The sequence below is a fragment of the Pseudonaja textilis genome, chromosome 1, assembly GCF_049901715.1.
Source record: "Pseudonaja textilis isolate UNSWEBS1 chromosome 1, rPseTex1.2, whole genome shotgun sequence".
Lineage (NCBI taxonomy): Eukaryota > Metazoa > Chordata > Lepidosauria > Squamata > Elapidae > Pseudonaja > Pseudonaja textilis.
In genome coordinates, this window is record NC_141990.1 from 230,301,173 (window position 1) to 230,324,431 (window position 23,259).

The 23,259-nt window shown below is 37.0% G+C and overlaps 1 protein-coding gene and 1 non-coding gene across 2 annotated transcripts in view; both read right to left on the bottom strand.

Moving 5' to 3' along the window:
* LRP5 (LDL receptor related protein 5) overlaps positions 1–23,259 on the bottom strand; it is a 124,071-nt gene that overhangs the window by 24,324 nt on the left and 76,488 nt on the right. The window contains exons 8-12 of the mRNA XM_026706677.2: positions 8,799–9,015; positions 5,576–5,865; positions 5,128–5,354; positions 4,031–4,215; positions 1,949–2,272 (exon numbers count right to left, since the gene is read on the bottom strand). Coding sequence (XP_026562462.1) covers positions 1,949–2,272; positions 4,031–4,215; positions 5,128–5,354; positions 5,576–5,865; positions 8,799–9,015 — 1,243 coding nt within the window. The remainder of the gene's footprint in view (positions 1–1,948; positions 2,273–4,030; positions 4,216–5,127; positions 5,355–5,575; positions 5,866–8,798; positions 9,016–23,259) is intronic.
* TRNAY-GUA (transfer RNA tyrosine (anticodon GUA)) lies at positions 21,729–21,817 on the bottom strand. The gene is given in 2 exon segments: positions 21,729–21,764; positions 21,781–21,817. It is a non-coding gene; the product is annotated as a tRNA-Tyr (tRNA).

Genomic DNA, 23,259 nt, shown 5'->3' on the forward strand with positions numbered 1-23,259 from the left:
GAAGACTGGTCTGCCTCACTTTCCCTGGGATCTTCTTTTGATTTATGCAATGCCAGATCCAGGTTTTTTTAGAGGCCCTCTTGGGTAGGATGTTCTACTAATCTGAACTTCTACCAACCGCATTTGTTGAATCTGAATCATTAAAGGAAGATCCAAACTAGAACTAAGGAGAAATTTCCTAACAGTGAAAACAATTTATCAGTAGAATGTCCTGCCTCCAGAAACGGTGGATACTCCCTCATTGGAGGTTTTCAAGAAGAAATTGGACAACCATCACTCTAGAATGGTATACAGTTTCCTGCTCACGCAGGGGATTGGACTAGAAGACCTCCAAGGTCCCTTCCAACTTTGTTATTCTATGTCTTACGTTCTTCATTGCTGCTGCCATATGCATGTCGGTGAATCCAGCTATTCCCAAATTATAAGAGAGGCTCCCACCTCTCTCAATGCTTACTTGCATAGAAGGGACAGATGCATAAAGAATGACAGCAAGAAGCAGCAGTCCACCCAAGGAATGCTGGGCTCAGCACTGCGTTCCGTTAAAAGAAAGGGCTCAGCAAATGTCAACTTGCCATTCGAGCCAACTACATAGGAAGTAAATGCTGCTGATGTTTTCTGCAAAACGCTCAGCTTATTTTCACTGTTGAATAATAACATTAAATAATACTTCTCTTACTGACAAGCACTATCCCAAGCAATACTGAATCCTACCATTATTAGTTGTATCAACACCACTTTTAAAATCATTTCTTTCTATCAATTTAGATCAGGGGTGGGCAACTATGGCCCTTTTATGAATTATGGACTTCAGCTCCCAGAATTCGTGAGCAAGCCATGCTAGCTCAGGAATTTTGGGAGTTGAAGTCCACAAGTCATAAAGGGGCCATAGTTGCCCACCTCTGATTTAGATCCTTTAAAAATGAATTTAGAATTCCTTTCATTTAATATTTTTAACCGCATTTTCCCTCTCCCTTCCTCCTTCCCGAAGCAAAGCTGGTGTTACTTTAAATCACAAAGGCAGGTTTTTGGAAAACTCTGAAATGGACAAATGTTGGCAATTGCTCTTTATGCTTATTTTCCAATACTGTTTTGAATCCAGAATTGTGCTGAGCTTTATCCAGTTGCTTTAATAATAGATTTATTGTTAATTTTAGTTTTTGTGTTGTTTGTTAACCGATATCTGAATTTCTCTTCTGGTAGAAAACAAGATAATGATTTTTGTATAAATGAAAATTAAGGCATTTATCGGGAGAGATGCAGACATCTATATATTTACAGCCATAAGTAACTAGTGTGCTAGGACATGTGGATTTAGTAAAAAAAAAATTCAAGTTTCGTTTTTAACACTACTCATTTTTACTCCTTTTCATTGCCACCCACTAGGCTCAACCCTGGACTCAGCAACATGACAAAATTGCTTCAATGCCAGGAGAAAAGAATTAGCCCTTTCTTTTCATCTGGAGGGTTGCAGGATGAAAAAAACCCACTCACCAGGTTTCAGGTATCAGAAACAAATGGGCTGGCAAGATGCCCTGGAACAGGAACTATGCGGTTCCTTTGTGAAACCTCTCATCTTTAAAGTTCTGTTGCAGAATCCTTTACATTCCTCCCATTCTACCCTGGGCTTACTGGAACCAGAACTCTATTTTGATGGAGGAGGGCCTAAAACCTAACAGAAGAAGAGCGAGTGCACACTCCCAAGAACACTATGTTCTTTAGCTGCTACTTGACTTCTGGCAAGAATAGCTGTGAATCACTCCTAGTCTGTTCCAGCTGTCTGTCCTTCCCACACAGATAGGCTACAGATGCAAAAATGTTATCTTCCTGGAAATGTTGACTACAACCAGCACGTCCATGATGAGAATTGTAATCTAACCTATTCAGAGAATACCAAGTTGGGATTGGTGGAGAACTGAAAATATTTAGAGAGTTGCAAAAAAATACATACAACTGCAGTTGCGGGTCTTGGGATCCAGGGTGTAGTGAGATGCACAGCCACATCTATAGCCATTGGGTATGGCCAGGCACAACTGCCCACAGTGCCCATTATTTTGCGCACACTCGTTGAAACCATCCTGTCGTGATGAATGGAAAACTAATATATCCATCACAAAGTCCAGACGATTCTGAATAATTGTTCGATTCCTCCCATTTGTTTTGTCAGCTCTTTCTATACTGTGGAGGTTCCAATCTGTCCAGTAGATGAAATCACTGTACTGAGTTAGCCCAAAGGGGTGAGGTAGATCATCTGCTATTATTTGCCTCTCTTGTCCTGAAAGAAACAACCCATATGCTGTTATTCAACACAGAGATTCAAACCATGGTAGCCAAAAGATTAAAGGTTGGGCAAATTAACTCAAAATTTTACTAGGAATGTTTAATTATCCATAATTAATTTATTATAATCTATCTCTGCCATTTGCTATTCCTTTCCCATTTTTGAAAGAAGCATTTAAAGCAGAACTGCCTATCACAGTACATTGAAAAAAATTGCCCTGGACAATTATGAGACCCCATGGTCAAAGACAATACTTTCATTAATTTTATTTATAGTCTCAGACCATTTTAAAAAATGGAATATGGGATGTTCTCATGATCATTCATTCATTTTCTATAATTATTCATCTTAGACTAATGAATGGCTGACAATCATTAAAAACAGTTAAGAACAATTACAATTTAGTTCAAACTTTAATATATATGGCAGCTAAGAAACAAAGCTATCATTGATAATAGCTTTAATTCTATAAAGAACCAGAAACGAAACGATACAGTTTGGGAAATACCTTTAGTTCACTTAAAGAAAGTCCTATCATAGGAGCAAACTCTCAGTTAAATACTATTTTCTGCTGCAAAGCTTTATCAAGGAAAGTATATGATGGTACATTAAAGATAAAAAAATAAGAGCTGTGCACTGCTTCAGATTTGATTCTTATCCGTGCTTTGGGGCATGCAATTCCTTAAAAGCGTGTATTTTCCTATGCCTGCATAGCAAATTTCCAAACAGATCATTAGCATGATATATGTGATTGCTGCCATTATTGTCACCAATGTTTGAACTAAATCTTATCTCCACTTCTAGAAAACATGATCTGTTGGTGAAAGACTTTCTCGTGATACTTTTTAGTAAAAGAAAAAAGAAAAAAAAAGAAAAAAAAGGAACGCTAGACAAGCTCACGACATATAAGTACAGTCAGGCTATATCCATTCCCTGCTGACTGTAAGGGCATAATGTCTAAAACAATAGTGTGATAGGTATGTACTGGTGCATGGTACATATATATCCACATATGCATTAGGTCTGTGCAGAAATCCAAATTTGAAGGACAATAAATGGGCATACACTGGGCACCTTTTAGGAGCATCTTTAACTAAGCAATCAGTATCTCGTGTCAGCTGCAGAAAAGCAACTGCACAAACCTAAGAGAAGATACGAACTATTTTAAGATGCTCCTTAGCACCATAGATGCTACATCTGTAACCACGTGTGACCCAACTAATATATCTGTACATGTTTATTTGTTTTGGTGTTTGTTTCTCCCTCCCTACACAAGTTGGTAATTATAGGAGGATTCAGAGTATTAATTCATACTGGAAGAGACCTCAGGCTCCTAATACAATCAGCTCTTCTGAAGCAAGGGATGGGAAACATGCCAAAGAGATGTTTTGGTCCATTTTATTGTTCACATTCATAATTTGGACACCGGGACTATAAAACTTTTCAACTATTTTTGGTAATACACTCTGGTTTGTTGTTGCTTCCAAATGACTCTTCCAAAGTTTTGGAACAAATTACAAGGAATGAGAAATTCTATTCAGAACTTTGCATAAGACCATGTTTTGGAGGCTACTTAAACAAAAAGGCTGCTATACTGTGCTCCCATGTGATCAGTGGATCTGTTTAAGTTCCTTTGTCTTAAAGATCAAAATAAATAAATTCAGGATCTTTCTTCAGCATGACGTACCACCCATAGCCTTCTTTACTTATTTGTATACCACATCTACTATTTTCCAGATATTGGCAAATTACCTAGCATATTGGATGACTCAATCATGCTTGTGTCCAGATCAGTCCAATAAAGTCTTTGATCCTTGTAATCAATGGTAAGGTCGTTGGCACGTCCCACCCTATTCACCAGCATGATGCTATTTGTTCCATCCATGTATGCTCGAACAATTTTGGGCTTTCCTCCCCACTCTGTCCAGTACATATACCTGTAATGAGCGAAACAAAAATTGGAATGATTCAATATTTAATTTATATCAGAGCAATTGTTTGGCTTGCAGGTTGCCTTATGATTTCTCAGAAATGGAAAAAAAATATTCTTCTATATTTTAAAACAATGTCTTACAGATGTTGGCATTTTATTTGGGGGGGAGGCATGGGTCTCCCAGGGATTCTGAGTGGCATGAGTCTTTGGGGGGACAGTCACCCATTTGGATACTAGGACATTTAAGGTGAGAAAATGGTGTCTCTAAGCTAAGGTTTATTGTATCTACTGCAACCCTTAAAATAATCCAAAGCTCAAAGATGCAAAAAGGACCAAATATAAAAAACTGCTTTTTGGAATATATGCACATTGTAGAGTGCACTTGCCCACCCCTACTTTACAGCCGTGCAAGAGAAGCAGAAGCATGATCTCCCCATTGGCTACATAACTCACCATGAATGTTCTCCATTAAGAACAGCTCACCCACAGGAGCTGTTATTTGTCCTTTCTATGCAGCTGGTTCTCACTTACTATCTTATTTAGTGGCTGTTCAAAGTTATGACAATGTAAAGAAAACAGCTTTGCAACCAATCCTTACATTTACAACCTTGGGTGTTTTGGCTAAGAGAAAATCAAATTAAAATGTTTGCGCTGCTGAATACACATACCACAGTAATAGATTAAGTCTTCCCTTCTGCACCAAAATTGGGCCCTAAGTTCAAAATCAGGTGCAAGGCAGAACCCCAGCCCCATACTCCACCGCAATAGAAATGGAAATCAGAGCAGGACAGAAAAGTTGCAATTTTATAAACTCTGAGACTGTATTTTAAGTGCATAATTTGGGGAACACATTTGCAATCAAACTAATAAGCAATAATAAACACTTGATTTTAGGTTTGAGATTTTTTTTCCTTACCCTTTTGATGGATCAAGAGCCAATGACCTTGGATTGTCCAAATCTTTCCACACAAGAACTTGCCGGAATAGCCCATCCAACCGGGCCACTTCAATCCTATTGGTTCCAGTATCTGCCCAATACAGATTCTTTCCCATCCAATCTACAGCCATGCCTTCAGGGTAATCTAACCCAAACTCAATCACATGTTCGAGTCCACTTCCATTCATAAAGGCTCGGCTTATTGTCTGCAAAACCATTTTAAAAAATGACAGGAATTTGAGAATACAAAAGAATTTAAACAATTTATGGCTGAGTGCAAAGTATTATAGAAGACAGGACTCCCTCAAGGATTTTATTTTTTAAGATTTAAACAACAAAATATTTAGAACCAAAATTGTTCTGGAAGGAATCCATTACAACAGATTGGTTAACAAAGCAAAGTTTTCAGTTAAGATACCATGAATACCTTTAAGCTAATATCTGTCCAGTAGATTCTGTTGTCAGATACATCAAAATCTAGAGCAGAAGCTTCTTTCACACCCGTAAGAGGAATGGCAACATCGTTGTTGCTGGCTCCGAGAGAAATCCTATGAACAGCTGCCCTGCTGGTGAAGACAAGGAAAGCTTCTGGGATGATGCAGGTCCTCATATCACTAAGTAACTCCAGTCCAATTGGACAGGCACACCTGCACTCCTGGGGTGTGAAGAAGCACAGGTGGCTGCAGCCGCCATTATTCTCAGCACATGGATTTGTCCCTAAAAAGAAAAACAGTTCTCTGAAGGAAAAGAAAAGCTTGGCTAGGATAGGCTTTAGGTCTTAAAAGTATAGGCCCTTCTATGTTTAAAACGACTCAAGATAAACTCTGCCCCATGTCTTCTAGAATTGTCTAACTGAAGGAAACTGGGTTAAAAACTTTCCTCCATTTATTATTTATGTCAATCTTCAAGAAGATTTGGAAGTCCTGGGCTGAAAATTCACTATAATGAAATTAAAAGTTCACCAGATATCCCTTACAGTATCAGTGCATTATAGTCTCAGTTCCTTATCTCCAATATTGACAACATTAACAGTTTGTTGAATTAATATGCATTTTTAATATGGAAAAATATGTCCATAACTACTGGTATCAGTTAAGGGTCAACACAATATCCAAACCCAACCAACATCACTAAGAAGCAGTGGGGATATACTATATATCACATGCAACCATTTTCAGTTTTCCGTTAGATAGTAAGTATATTTCTGTTTCTAGCTGGACCTATTCATTGCAGTCTAACTAGATGACCAAATAGACCCTCCTATAACTTTCCCAACAGCCCAACATATTTTTTGCATCAAAAGTATAATTACCGTATTTTTCGGACCATAAGATGCTCCAGACTATAAGACACACATTAGCTTTAGAGGAGGAAAACAAGGGGGAAAAAATCTGCCTCTGCCTCACAGCAATTTGCTTTCTTGCAGCAAACAGCCTGTTCAGCTTCAGCACAGCCTGATTTAGCACGAGCAGCTGACTGGCGGTTGGATCAGCCTCCTGGAATACCGACAATCAGCTGTTCCAGGCTGCAAGGATTGCTGCTGCCTATCGCTGCATCTGTGCATGGAACAGGACAAAAATGGGACGTGCAGAGGCTGAAAATGGGACATATGGAGGCTTAAAACGTGGTGCATGGAGGCCAAAAATTGGGGCACAAGGAGGCAGTGATAGGCAGCGGCGATGGGCAGCAGTGATCCCTGCAGCCTGGAACAGCAAATGGGTAGTATTCTGGGAGGCTGATCCAACTGCCAATCAGCTGTTTGTGCTAAATCAGGCTATGCTAAAGCTGACCAGGCTGTTTGCTGCAAGGAGGCAAATTGCTGGGAAGCAGAGGCTGAAGGGTGGGGGCCGGTGGGTGGGCAGGGTTTCGGCAACATTCGCTCTATAAGACACACAGACATTTCCACCCCACTTTTTTGGGGGGGGAGTGCATCTTATAGCCTGAAAAATGCAGTAATAATTATTGCCCCAGTTTGTGAACATGGTCATTCCAAATACGACAAAGGTAGTAAACCAATTTCTGAAATTAAATCTATATAGATTTCCAATAAGCAGCAAATATGACTCAGTAAGATATGACAAGCAGTGGTAATAACCATTCAGCATCTGGATGATGAACAGATGCTAGCTGCTTGTGTAACTCTCTACACATACTTTGGAGTGTAAAAATGTGTGAAACTCAAAAGATTTCATGGGATTGAGTGAAAATGTATCTTTATATAGCTAATAATTTGGCATTATGATAATGGCTGTTATTGTTGCAGTTTCAAAGCAAAGGTTATTTACAATAATCACAAAATTTCAATTAAAAGTAACTGATTTTTATGGCAAAATTCCACATTAATGAAAGAATAAAACATTCCTTCTTTTCACAGTAAACTTTTGGAATATCATGAATTTCTTTGTGCACTTAGGTGTTAAAACCTGTGTAGAGTTCTAAGTGTTCTCCATGTCCGAGTAATAAATTTTGTCTTGTAGCTTATATCACAAACTTCAGCTCATCCCAGATGCTTGTTGTCTGGGAATAGAAGCTAATAAACATTTCTAGAAAATGTTCCCTGAGTCAGTATGGTTAAATGTTGCTATGAGGAAATTTTAAAAAGCTTGAGTGAATCTTAGAGAACACTGTGAGATGAATTAAGGTATAGAAATATATTTAAAGCCACAATTAGGGAAACGTAATGGATGCACAGACCCATAAATCAGCAGCCAAGCTTTCATGTTTATATATTCATACACACACACACACACACAAACTGTGTGTAAATATATGTGTAAAAGATACAGTTATTTTCAGTGTGATCCTTCTATCTGCAGACATAAAGAATATTAATGGCTGCTCTCTTTATATCTAAAAGCTAAAAGCTTCTCTGGATATAAACATAGGTCAAAACAACATTAATGGGATTGATAGCTAATAATGTGTGTCTTTTATAACAGAAGGTATTGTGTAGAGGATATTTTGTAGCCCAACTGATGCATCCCTATAATCATACTTATTTCTCATTTGTAAGAATACATGATAAATTATTCATGTTTACCTCATAAAATGACCTAGGTAGCATGAAAAAGAAACAAAATAGAAATACATCAGCACTATTCAAAGACCTTAACAAACCAGGTGGCTGCATTCCCCTTACAACATTTCTCCAACTATTTTGGAGTTCCCCAGTCCCTTAGAGAATGGATACACTGCAAAGATGAAAGAGGATGATCATGCCAATAATTGAGCCCCTTCAAAAAAATATCCAAATCTCACACAGAAGGCCCTGAGTCCATTGGTTATTCCTTTCCCCACATCACTGTCAAGAAATACTCTTGGCAGGTGAAATAACATTCAGGTGCAACCCAGGTTCAACAGGAGCACGTAACTAACTGAAGAGGAGGCCGCTCTCCTACTCACCAACCAATGGGTTCAAAGTTATTTCACCAAATAAGAAAGTGACCACCGAGAACAACTGGCATGCAAGTTCACATACCCCTTTACCTATCAGAGAGTGATTCTGCAAGAAGGATCCCAATTTTTATAGTTAATCTTAATACTGGTTACACTTCCTATTAAGCAACTCCTCCAAGAAACTTGTTATTGTTTTCACTGCAAACATGAGCAGTGGAGCATGGTCCAAACCATTGGGCAATGCCCTCACTTACCCTCTGCTCTGGTGACACTTGTTGCTTTGAGACCCATCAAGTCCGGCAACTGATCAATGATAATGTCCCGACTTGCTGTCTTCTTGTGAACCCTTTCAATACTTCGCCTCTGCCAATCTGTCCAGTAGATATATTCACCAAGTAAAGTAAATCCAAATATATGAGGAAGTTTATCTTCTATGAGTGTTTTTCTCATGGTTCCATCAAGGCTTATTACCTGTAAAAGATAAATATATGTACATATAGTTCATATATATATATATGTGTGTATGTATGGGTGTGTGTGTGTGTGTGTGTGTGTGTATGTATAGACGCGCACACACACACACACACACACACACACACAAGCAAAAAGGTAAAATTCTGTATGAAAAATTTATCTTGATGGAGGTGATTATGAGATTAATGTAACTATCATTTAAGTTAGATATCTAGCTCAGTGGTAAATTATGAGTGCTGTTTTGTTTTTTGTATGAAGTTCATGGTTGATTGGCACATCAGACTCAGCAATACCTATCCCTGCAAAACTGCTTCTTTTTAACATGTGATCCTTCCTGCAATCTGTTTCAAACACAGGAACCAAACTCCTAATTTCTTGAAACAAAAACATTTCTCGTTTTCCTTAATTCTAATAGTCAGCTATTATTATTATTAAGCACACAGGAATGAGAAACTTCTAAATCATCCAGAAACTTATCGATAGATTCTGACCTACCATTTGCTAGCATTTAGGCAATTATTATAAATTGTAACAAAGCACTAGCCAATTTTAATTCTCAACTATTGATCTTAAAGTGCAGAAGGCTATAGGACTTAGCCAACTTTCACTGATCTTGAAAATCATAAGCCTGGGTCCTACTTAGAAGATCATCAGGGATCTTCCCCTACACACACACACACAGAGTTTACACCCTTCTTTTTACCCTATAAATTCTCACACAGTCGGGTCTCCAATGTGTATAGGATGCATTGAGAACAGAATATTTACCAGCTGCGGAGGCAACTGTCAACCACAACATTTATAAAACAAGAAACTTCAATCTCTGCTTCTTTGTAATTATGTTAATAAACCACAAACCTAACCAAAACAAATATGTACTACGTACATTTCCTTTTGCATGGGGTTGAAGAAAAATCTTAACAGGAGCTTTTAAAAATTTTTGACAAGTGAGACTTGGTCTGGTGCAATTTAAAAATACAGTCTGAAATTAAGCTTCAATTATTTTAGCACTAGCTTCTCAGATATTCCAAACAGATTTCAACCCTGGGGACTTCTCCAAATCAAGCTCTAATTCGTTATGAAAGTTTTCCTTCTGTCAAAGCATGTTAATATCTACCGCATGTGCACTAATGCGTGGCTTGGCTTTTTTCCACATCACCCAAGGGTCAGGCTTATAAGCATGAAGCAGCCTTAAGGCTGACAGGCAGCAGTAGGGTAGAAAGCTGCTTTGTTACACTGATTTTTACAATCCCTGACAAATCATATATCGAGGCAAGTTTTCCTTTATCAAAAGGCTTGATAACTTTCCCAAGAAAATAACATGTGGAGAACTGGTCAATATTATGCAACTCTTCAAAAAGTGTGGTACGAATTAAAATCACAAACAGCCCAAAATTTCCATTGCTAAGCAAGACGGCTGTTAAATGAGTTTCGCCCTATTTTAATACCTTTCTTGCCACAGTTCAGTGCAATTGTTAAATTAGTAACACAGTGGTTAAGTGAATTTTGCTTGTCAGAAGGTTGCAAAAAGTGATCACTGTAACTGTCATAAATACATGCCAGTTGCCAAGCATCCGACTTTTGATCAGATGGCCATGAGGATGCTGTAATGGTCATGAAAAACAGTTGTAAGTTAATTATTTTCAATGTAGTTGTAACTTCAAATGGTCACTAAATGAATGGCTGTAAGTCAAGGACTAGGTGTGTGTGTAATGCATCTTATTAATTATATTTTATTCACACATTAATGTGATTTAAATTTTAAACCCTGGTTGTAATATGGGTTATATTCATACATTGTTCTACAGAAATGGAGAAGAACATATTTATCAACTGAGATTTCAAATTATATTCCACAAAAATCAAAAGTAGGAAATACTCCCAATTAAAGAAAGTGTATAATCAATTTATTTACTAAGACTGTATTACTATTATTCCTCTACTACTAGATTATAATAACACTTCTTAGTACCTAGCTCTTCCCACTTATGACTATAAGCGTGTTGCTTGTATCTTTACAATGTTTATTGTTTTATTTGTTTCCTATTATGATTTCATTGCTTATTAGTAACCTATGACTATTACTGTCTTGGATTCTTGATGAATGTATTTTTTCCTTTATGCTCACTGAGAGCAGATGCACCAAAGACAAATTCCTTGTGTGTCCAATCATACTTGGCCAATAAAGAATTCTATTCTATTCTATTCTATTCTATTCTATTCTATTCTATTCTATTCTATTCTATTCTATTCTATTCTATTCCATTCCATTCCATTCCATTCCATTCCATTCCATCTGTTTACATTACAATTTAGTATACACATCTACTCTGGTCACATCTTTAGAAATCAGAGAGAAGTATTTTAGGATTACTCATACAATTCCCCTATGTTCAACTGTAGGAGTTTGAGGAAAAGTAATAAATTGCTTGACTATCTTTTTCTTTATGCTTATTCAGAATTTTAGGATATAATTGGATAAAAACATGTCTTCTGAATAACCTCATATGAAGAACGTTTTTGAGACAATCATTTAAGTTTTATCTACAGCATGTTTAAAGACAAAAACAAAACATCATCAAATCATTGTTTTGTTGCTGTTGTTGTTTCCGCAATACCACATGATGTTGCTTGCTTAATTTTTGAAAACTCTATTAGGAGGAAAACACTACAATCCCTCTTTCCTTCAAAAGGAAAATTGAGCATACTCAAACCATTCCAAGGTCAATACATTTTGAGGTAGAAATACTAGGACAAAACTCTATATTGTTTCAAAAATATTCTGAAGAGTGCATTAGACATTAAAAAAAGCCTCTTCTACCAATGGGCAGAAATAACTGAAAGGAAGTAAGGATAGCAGGGAAGGTAAGTCGTGTAAGCATAAACAGTTTTAGAAGTAAGAAAAAAAAAACCTTGTTTGTCCAGGTCTACATTTCATTTTACATTTTTAAATATTTAGCACAGAATTAATGGATTTATAATAGAAAATGTTCCTTATTTGCTATGTGTGTCTAAGTGTGTTGTATTTTGTTTTCAGATGTTGCTAAATTTTAAAAAGCACATTTAAAATTCTTTGTCTTTAATACTTGTAATAAAATCCTATTACATATTGTAATACTGCTGGGTTTTTGGTTGCAAAATACAAAAATCATCTTGCTTTCTTTGACCTTTGCAAAGAGAGAATTAATCTTTTTTGTTCATGGGCCGAGTTAAAATACATTCACTGCTATTGCATTTTTGGGCATAAACTTGTGGTTATTTCTGCAGGAAGAAGTTCCAAAAGGATATTGCTTCCATTTTTTCCTGTTGGATTTAAAAAAAAATACTGGGGGGTTTGACATGGACTGACACCTAGGCAACAACTTTTGTGATCCTAGGATGAAAAACAATAGAGCCAAATACTCATTTAACGTTTTCACTGCATTCTATGGTCCTGTCCCATGCAAATATAGGGCAGTAGAGAAATGTTTTGTTCCGTATAACACCCAGAAAAGTATACTAGAATGTTCTGAACGTATCAATTTTTATTAAGATTGCATTTTCCTCTTTTGTGTACACCCCCTAAAGGAAATACCATATTAAGAACAATGGTTCATATGCTCTAAAGAAAAACAATTGGCTAGACTGATTGTTCTTCCACTCTTGATAATTTGGAAAAGCTGTTATCTAAACGTTACCAGCATAATATGTTTTTTTTTAAAGTAGAAGTTGATGGACATGTATGTATGTATGCATGTATACGTATGGCAGGAGTAAGAAGGATGGGGAGGTAATGAGAGAGAAAGAAACTAATTTAACAAGCTGCTTTCTTTCACTGGGTTTTCTGTCCTTTTGTGAAGTTCAATATTATAGAATGTAAGGATAATACAGAGGTGACATGTCTCTCAAATTGCATCAAAACTTTATTGTCAACACGGTTCAACTGAATTCCACAATCTTGCCATTGCATTATTAATTTCCAGCAATCATATTTCAAAGTACTCTTTTCAGCTCGTTCACTCTAACTTAAATACTTTACAGGGAATAAACTCTCTATATTTATAATGAAAAAGGAAAGTTTTACCAAAAATGTATAGCTTGAATAGCCTGTATGTAGAACCAAGCTACTGGCAAAACAACAAATGTCCTATATTAAAAAAAACTATTCTGCCAAGTTCAGAACATCTGTAACCTATCCGAAATATGGCCTCATTTTGTCTCTGTTGTTAGCCTTCCTCCTCTGTCTCATTAATAAAGACTCAAAAGCTTTCTGAAAACAAAGTCACAAATATCAATCATACCTCACATCCGATTGTGTTGCTGTTGTTGTTAATTGTTGTTCTTGTTTCTTATATGCAGGTGAAAAAGATCAGCAAGTGAGATGCAGCATGCCGGAATTATGTGATAAAATGAATTATCAGAGGCAAGCTCAATTACACATCCATTTTTCTCTTCTCTTACCCATATCCCCTAACACACACTTCAATTAATACCTAACAAGAATCTGCAAACTATGCTCCATTGACTAATTAAAGATCAATTCATGTAATTCTCCCCATTTTTAATTAATACAGATCAGGGACTTTCACTGCCTTGGGCTACACAAGTAAATTATACTTGCCAAATATCTGGAGACGTATTAAGTAATAGCCTCATTTAAACCCAAGACACATTGTTCATAAATATTGAAGTATCAGTGGCAGCCATGGCTAGGAGAATTTCTGCATAATTTTACTTTGCATACTAATTATGCTCATTGCTGGACTGGAGATACTGCTTATGTTTATTTATGCCAGTCACCTCCCAAGGTGGATTACTGCAATGTGCTCCAAGACACCATTGATTCCTATCCTGCTAGTCTTTCATAAGCTCCAGGGCCTGAGGTTCTGGAGGTTAGATGGCCCGTTAAAGGACTTTTATTGGTTGTTCTCTTTGGGCTTAACTACTGTTGGTTTTTCCTTCATAATAATATAGGTGTAATCCTAAAAACAACTGGAACACTATTGAAGTACTGTTGGGTATATGGATACACCAACTGGTTTGGGTGAATGAATATATAAAACCTAGGTTTAAGCGTTTGCAACTTTAAGCTCAAAACTGCAATGTCATTGCATAATTATGGGTGTGGTTGCAGGCTGCAATAAGAGGCAATGAGAGAGACGTAACACTTCCTGGTTTCGAGCTCCTGGTCTGATTCCTGTTCCTGGTGTTACTGGTCTCTGGTCTGTCTGCCTAATACTGTTTCCTCCTGTATGAGATGTCTACTGTGCAAGATACTTCTCTCAACTGAACACAAGAACTGTTTGTTTGGTGAGCTGTGGATTCAGCATTGTTTTTGAGAGAAAGGTATCAGAAGAAGAAGATTAACAAGCAGATAAAGACATTGTATTTACTGTTTAAAAGACTAGGTAACTGGATTGATAAACTGGATACTGACATATGGACTGAATGACTATTCTTAATCTCTGTGTGAATTAAATATCTATTTAAAAACCACAAACAGTGTTTTTGTCTCAAGTGTGTGTATACTCTTGGGCCCAGCCTCTCTCTCATTTGGCTGCCTGGCTTGACTGCTGCTGTGCACTCAGCTCGGGGGTTTATCCCCAAACACTAACAAGTACCATTGGCATTGACAAAACCACCTTCAATCAATTGCAAAAGGCAGCTTTAGCTTACATCTTGCAATGATACCTCAGCATCTGCCTAACTCAGGTCCTTGAGAAGAACTTGATAGGTGGATATAAATATGAAATCCTGTCCGAACATCTGACTGATTGTATGACAAGCCATAATAATAGTTTTAAAGCTTTTACCTTTTGTTAGCCACTGACTGTTACATCTGTCTGATAGGTGGCCATAAAAATTAAATAAATAAATTTAGACACCCTATATGCGGTGTTGAGAGGAAGTGTAAGAAAAAGAGAAAGAGGAAATGGCTGCAGAATGCATCTCTTAAATGTAAGAGAGTTCTTCAAACTGGCATTCTCTTTATGTTATTGAACTATAAAGTCATGCTTTCCCATATAGCATAGCCCTTAGAGCATTCCCCATCTTGGCACCCTCAGGATGCAGCTATAAGTACCGTGTTGCCTCATTTGGACAGATATCCAAGTATGCATTCCATTGTAGCAATGAAAAATGGACAGACCACCCACACTGGAATGTGCATTTGGAGACATACACCTACATAACCCAAGGAATTCTCATATGTCTGCCAGGTCAGAAAAATGATCTCATCTAGGTCAACCTCTGGTCTTTTAACAAGAGCCTGCCAAATGGCCCTGATTCACTCACAGGCAAAGAATGGAAACAAGTATATTTATTCCCGACAGGAGATGCATTCTCTGAGAGCATGATATGCTGATATTACCTTTGCCATTTGGAATTTTTAATGTCAGGATTAGCTATCCAAAACAGCAATATTGGATGGAAGATAAAATCAACCTCCCCTAAGCGCTCCAGACTTGCTTCTATACTACATCATGGCATTGTTAAAATTAACTTTGCAGTGGTTTAAAGGTTCAATATTACCTTACAGAATAATATTATACAACCTTAACTGTATTTAGATATCCTGAACTTTATTCACGTGTTCTTTACGTTGGGTGGATACATTTAATTTTATTCTTGTCCTGCAAACTTTTTTCCTCCCTCCTCCTGGTTTTAGCATACAAACCATATGCTAGAGTGCCTCTTTCTCTTTATTATTCTGCCACACTTCTTATCCTTAAATGCTTGTATGTTTAATGACTCTACCATTTGTCCAGTTCTGTTTTTATTTCTTTGGAATTTTTATAGGCTGTCTTCAGAGATGGGTTTTGTTATGTCAGGTGGCTTACAAAACATCAAATAAGCAGGAGGCTCCATGATTCCCTCAAGTAGCAGGTGACTTATCCCTTTAGCTAAAATCAGGTCTATGATGCATGTCATAAAATTATGCCCATTTCGGCAAGTTTAGTGCTTACAGACTAGAACGTGATTAAAAGTAGTAGTTTTGATTTGGGGGGAAAAAACCCAAAGAACATTTCTTAGGACAGAAGAATGCACCAACTATTCCCCACTGGATAATTTTATCTGAAATTTAGAAGAGCAATTTAATTTATAGCATGAACTAGGACAGAGGCCTGCAATCAGCTTTCTCCCTCCCAAACAATTTGTCCAAAGCTCTTTTGCACAAGGTGGGATGAGGTTGTTTTCAGGTTGTTTCCTAACCTGAAAACTGTTAAAGAGAAAAACAGTTGTAAAAAGGTTATTGCATGGATCAACAAGCAAAACAACTCCATAAAAAACCTGCCCATTCTGAATTTGAATTTTTTGCCTTCTACATCAGACTAACCTGGCTGAAAATTAGAACAAAATATTTTATTATTTTCATCCTCAATTTGTTTTATATTGAAGAGAAAATGTACAGACTTAGCTTTCATTTAATGATCTGAGCAATATTTGGCTTTAGATGAAATGCAATATTTCAAATGCAGATAGTATTAACTTATTTGATTTTTATCCCACCTTTGTTTTTATATACAACTCAAGATAGGAAACATACTAATACCCCTTTCTACTATTTGCCCCACAACAACAACCCAGTGAGGTGGGCTAGACTAAGGGAGAAGTGAATGGTCCAAAGTCACCCAGCTGGCTTTCATGATTAAGCTATGAAAGGCATTATCAGAATCCCTCATGCTATCTCTGGATAGTAGAATTGTAGTATAAATCATCTATATGGAGAACAAATTCTAAAAGACAGATTTAAATGAATGTAGAATAAGATTATGAATCCATTCGTTTACATCTAGACATTCCATATAAATGTAGTGTAGGAGTGTTAAGTATAAATAAACTAATAGGGAGCATTCTGTTATTAGCAAAAATCAATACTGTAATATTTTCTATTTCTAACTTGTACATGATTGATCTGCACGTAAATTATACTTAAAGGACAACATTTTTATGGGAAACTGTTGCAGGAAATATGCAAAGTTAGTTAGACAATTCTGTAAAGTAAAATAAGAATTGTATCATTTGCTAAAAAGTTATGTTTTACAATTACCTGCTGGAAATGAATACCAGTAAATATTAATTTTCTATCAGCTAGTACTGAATAGCAAATAATACAATAACAATATAATACAAAAGTGCAGCTACTTATAGCTAAGAAAGCAAATATACTTTAGCAAAATATACGTTGATGATCTTTGGTAAACAAAAATATCAATGTGTCCAGAGGATAATTTGCCAAGACCAAATACGTATGCCGATATAACCATGAATAGAATTTAACTAAGAGGAAATTTTAAGAAAAATATCTAGTCATCGTAACAGAACAAAGCTGTGAGTAATGGAAGACAAATTTTACATCTATGGATGGGTGGATGGACAATGTTTACAACACCCTTGTAAAATTGGGAGTATTGGACAAAAGCACCCAAGATTAAAGCAAGATGAAAACTGACAAAAGATTCAATGTGTTCAATAGTTCACAACAGGCTCCCAGGGGAATGTTAGTTAGAAAGGGAAAAGAGCAGGGCTACCTCTAGGCACAGCCAATGCAAAAGGGCAGCAGGGTGCTCTTAGGTAAAGGAAGCCTCACCATAAACAGTGACAAGCAAAACATATGGACCATCACAATTAAATCAGCATGCAGACATAACAACGAGTCATCATAAAAACTGAGAAGTAGCCCCGATTAAAAAGTTGGTGGCATCAATTGAAAATGAACGTTGCCCCTTGCGCTGTTTTCTCATGCAAATGTTCAAGCAACAAAGGAACTGGAGGGAGGGGAGAGAGAAATATAAGACTTGGGATAACAAAATTTAGGTTAAAATGTTTCCCACTCTTTCCTTTAGCAACCTGAGTGCAAAACTTAGAATCGTATTTAAAAATTGCCCCTATTTTTTTAAAGGAAAGGGTAGGCAGAATCAAATTTTAAAAATTATGATCGGCAGCAACAAATATGAGTCATAGAAACAATGACGTCTAGAGTAGAGTACAAACTATGCCTCCGTAATAAGCAACCAAAAAAAAAAAACCCAACAAAAACTGTTCAGGCTGCAATTAATCCCACAGAAAACTTCAAAGTGGGTTTCAATTCTTGCTTTCACAACTCAGAAACAATAGTGACGTGGGACAGTTTTAAAAAGTGCCTGCTCAGACAGATGATTTATTGACCACTTCTGCTCATGTATGCCCATCCAAACTATTGGAAGTATGGCAGAAACTCCCTTTGTCTCTTCCTCCTCCCCATTTCTTTAGAAAGGACTAGAAGGGGAGGAGAAAGACGGCTGACAGCGCTTTGCATAAAAGGACAACACAGCATTTTTAGGCATTCATAATGGCCAAATCAACCAAACAACTTGCCTGAAGAACTGCAACAGTAAGCTATTGGATTTTTACGTTGGCAACTTCAGAAGTCTGTTGGAAGAATAAAATCTTCTATCATTCTTTCAAAAAACGAAACAAAAAAACAATGACAATTCTTGTTCTGTCCCTCAGAATTTTTTTGGGTGGTGGTGGTGGGGAATCACCCCTCTGCACCACTAATTTAGCCTTCTTGTAGAGGAATGAATACAAGTTAAAAAGGAGCCGACAGTTGGAGGAAAGCCAAATAAATCTTTCAGGACGCAGAAAGAATGGTGTTTGTTCTGCATTCAAATTTCACATGCAATTCTACAGATGAGAAGGTATATCTTGCTATAGGTCCAAGAATACACCTTTGTTAGAGAAAACGCTGCCTTGCCTAGAAGTGCAAGGATAAGAATTCCTTGCCAAGTTTTCTTTCAAAAATCACCCTTCATCAGGAAAGAGAGCTTCTTTGCAAGAACCTCAAAGTGGAGAATTAGGCAGCTACTGGCTTTCTATTTATAGTCATCCAGGCAGTGAATAGTTTCATTCCAAATGCCACAAGGCAGACATGCAACTTTTCATTCTGGGGACCTGATTTGTGTTTCATTTCATGAAGTCAAGGACTAGAAAAGACAAAAAGAATTTCTAACAAGTGTGCAACAAAAAGTTTGGCAGGGAACAGCAGCCGGCTTCTTTCTTAGCACTACTAGATTCTCAGACATTGGCATAAGGGGTTGAGTAGGAGAACTTTAAAAAACCCTTTCCCACAGACTTTTTTTTTAAAAAAAAAGGCAAATCTGCATGGTCTGTTCCTTTCCCCCACCCACGACCCTCATTAACTGTGAATGCTACTTGCCCTGAAGTTTAAGCAAATCTGGGGCCATGTGCCTGGCGGGAAAGACTTGGAAAAGGAATGAAGGGGCGCAAGCATTTCAATTAGTTGCTTTTGAAGGATCCTTCTGAATGAGACAGAACACGCTTGTCAAATGCAAGTTCAAGTGAAAGCCACTTCTACCAATGAAGGACGCAGATAGCTATGGGGGTTCTGCTAAACCCCCTTTGCCCCCCCTTATATCTTTATTGCTCACAAAAAAAGGAGGCAAGGGTCACCCATAGTTTAAAATAAGTTAGCATGCTTTCCCACAGGATGACTCTAGTCAATCAATGATAGGAGTAACCCTTCCCTTTTTTGAGTGACAGATGTCTCCTCACGACACTAATATAAAAAGCTGAACACACCCTTTAATATAGCTGCTAGTTGCTGAATATCAATTGAACAAGACTTAAATATTTCTCTTTAAGTTAATGCTGAGTGAGCACACCTACGTTCTAATCAGCTCTTTTTCCCCAAATGGGGTCACACATTGTGACACTGAAGCTATCAAGGCCACCTAAAATCCAGAGAGTATCCACTATATAACTGCTTACATGCAATGGCTAAGAGCATATCCTGAAGATACCATTTTTCCTGGCAGTTCAACCACATGCAGACTGAGCATGTAAGAAATGAAATTAAACAAAACCACTGAGGTGAGTTTTCCCAGTTATTTAAAATGAAAGGGAAAAATTATTCACTGGTAACCACGGTGAGGAAAACGTTTCTTACAACATTTTTACTTGATGTTGCTCTAGGTATGGGTTTGGAGAAAAGAAAAACAATTCAGTATCATTTAATCTCACATGAAATACCTAAATTGTATAAAAGCAGGACAGCAATAGCATTTAGGCTTACACACTGCCCCATAGCACTTTACAGCATTCTCTGTATTACAATCTCTACATTACAATTTCTAAGCATTATTTGGATATTGCCCCCAACAATTTGGGTCCTTGTTTTATCAACCTTGGAAGAACAGAAGGCTGAGTCAATCTTGAGCTGGTGAGAATCAAACTCCAGATATTGCCTGCAATACTGTATTTTAATCACTGTGCCACCAGGGCTCTTAAAAAACTAAATGGATCACTGTTATATATTCTAAACTAGAAGAAATGAAAGTGGAAGTGGACAACACTCTGTTAAAAATAAATCTGAGTAGTAAGACAAACAGAATTCTATCAGATTTCAGAACCTAAATATACCTAAAGAACACAGGTAATGTGGGCAGTTATACCTGTAGTAAATTTTCAAATTAAGGCCAAGTAACCAACAGAGTGGAATTAATCAGAAAATAGTGCTTTGCATAAACATACATTACTCCTGAAGAGATTCAAATCAATTTTTTCACATGCTGCTTCAACTTTCAAACATTCAATTTCTTATATAGTACATTTGTATGTATTCTTCAAAACATCCATGATGAAGAAAACAATGCTTAGGTCTTTTTTCTAAAATAGTGGAAAATGCACCCCAACTCCAAGACTGACCAAGCTATAATGATATCAAAATAAGATGTGTGCATCAACATCACTGCACAAATGAGATGATGTATTGGGGACCTAACACCTGGCACAAGAATATAAACTGCATGCTTTGCACGGTGCATCGGCTTTTATTTGTCTCTTCCTCATCCCTGACAATATATAGAATTGTGCCTTTGAAAGGGGCAATTTAGAGTTCAGTTCCCTGATTGGTATAGCAATTCACATTATAGCATTCTAAACAGGCACCTGACTGAATACATTGAACCTGCCACCTCTCTGGATAATTGGTTCCATCATCAAGTTCTTTCAGTTATCAACCAATTGCTAAAATTCAATTGAAATCTGCCTTCCCATAACTCAAACCCACTATTCCATGTCCTGCACTCTACAACCAAGAAGAGCAGATCTTGACATTAGGACATTCATAGAATTCCTTTCTCTTCATAGGATCTTCATTTCTGGTCTCCTGGTTGACCTCACCATCTTATTCTGAACCTCTTCTTATTTTTTGAAATTGATGCCCAAAAATCAACAGAACATTTGAGATAGGATTGAATAAAGCAGGATGGGATGGAACAATTATTTACTTTAAGTTTGCAGTCAACAACTAAGAATTCTTTCAGAAGTCTCATTACCAAACCACTTCGTCCACCAAACCTATAACTAAACACCTGAGTTTTTAACTTTTTAACTTTTAAAAAGTTGCATTTATCTATTAAACTGTCTTATGTTCAATTTATGATCTAACAAAATACCCAGTAGTTACTTCTACTACTGTCAAGTCAAGTCAAGTCTCACTATACTATACTGAGCCTTTCATTTTTTTTTCCTTTTAAGATGTAGGATCTTACATTTGTTCCTGCTGACTTTCATGGCTAAAGCAAGACTAGAACTCATGATCTCCCTCTTTCTAGCCTGGTGCTTTAAATTCGAGACTAAACTGGCTCTTAAAGCAAGATCATAATTTGTTTCTCTCAAAGGATGAATGGCAACTTTAGAAATGATGATAAAAGGGAGAATAAAAAGCTTCCTTCGAGCCAGAATTGAACCAGCGACCTAAGGATTTCAGTACAAGCAATTCTACAGTCCTCCGCTCTACCAGCTGAGCTATCAAAGGGATGGCTTTTTTTTTTTCCTCCTCCCAATTCTCTTTCTTTTCTAAAGAATTAGCCACTCCTCCTAGTTTCGTATTATTCACAAATCTGGTAATTACCTCCTCAATCTTTCCATCCAGGTCATTAATAAGAATCTTAAACAGCATAAGGCCAAGACAGAACTCCCTGTGGCAGTCCGCTTAGCACTATTCTCCAAACTGATATTGAGGCATTCAGAAGTACTGTCTTATATTGTATAATCTAGCTCATATTTTACCAATTTATTAAGCTACATATGATCAGAGACTTTATCAAATGCATTGCTGAGATTATGTCTGCAGCATCCCCTGATCTATTAAGCTGGTGATTCTGTCAAAAATAGAGGTAAGGTTAATCTAGCATCACTTATTCGTAATAAAAGCCATTCTGGCTCTTGTAACTATGACATTCTTAACCAACTGATCACAAATACATTGTTCAATAGTCTTCCACAAGATGCTCAAAATTTCCCAGAACTCTCTTCCCTTTTTCTGGATTAGAACATTTGTCTTCCTGTAGTCTACTGAGGCACCCAGAATAAACAGATCATAGTTAGTCATGCTGATAATTTTTTCAGTACTCTGATTGTAAGTCTTGAATTCATGTCAATGGTCTTTGTGCAGTGGTCTCTCTGTAATTCCTACATTTTTAATAAATTTCCTCTTAATAAGCTTACTTTTCAAGATGATAAGACAAGATGTGTTCTAGTTGCACCCGTCCCCATCTTTATGCACAAAAAAAACATTTTTTTACTCCCATGGGCACAGGATTGTTGCCCCCAACAATCAGGGTTCTTCTCCAGTTCCATGCCACTGCTCTTCCTCCCCCCCAGACTGTTCAATCCAAAGCATGTTGAAAGATCAAAAGATTCAGCAGGATAATCACTAAGGAAAGGATTTTGGTGAGATATATGTATGCATCACCAAAGCTTCAGTCACATTAAGTGGAAGGTTGGTTCTAAATATTTCTGTGGTAATGTTTCTATGTAATATGATCCAAATGTGTAAGAAATGACAAAAAGCCAACATTCTATTTCAATCAGAAGAAGAAAATCAGAAGAATTTCAAACTTGTGTAGAAACTGTATTGTTGCAAGCCACAGCGGTCCTTTAATTGGTTCCCTGAAAGTCAGGCTACTCAATACTATTCAGGATGATCAACGTCCATTTGTCCTTTGACTGTGGGAAGGCAACGGCTTTACTTCTGACATAGCCTCCTGATGGGTCAAAGGTCAGTTACTCTATTCAAGGCTCCCAACCGTCTCTTCTTCCCTGCCCCATTTTTTTAAAATAGAAAGTTTATTTTGATGCGGAATAAAGAATTCACCATTAATTTTAAGTATAAACAGCACTTTTTCAGCAATTCTTTTTAAAAGCTCAGGGACGTATGAGTTGGTTTACTTATGTAAGAAAGCTAGTTATTTATAG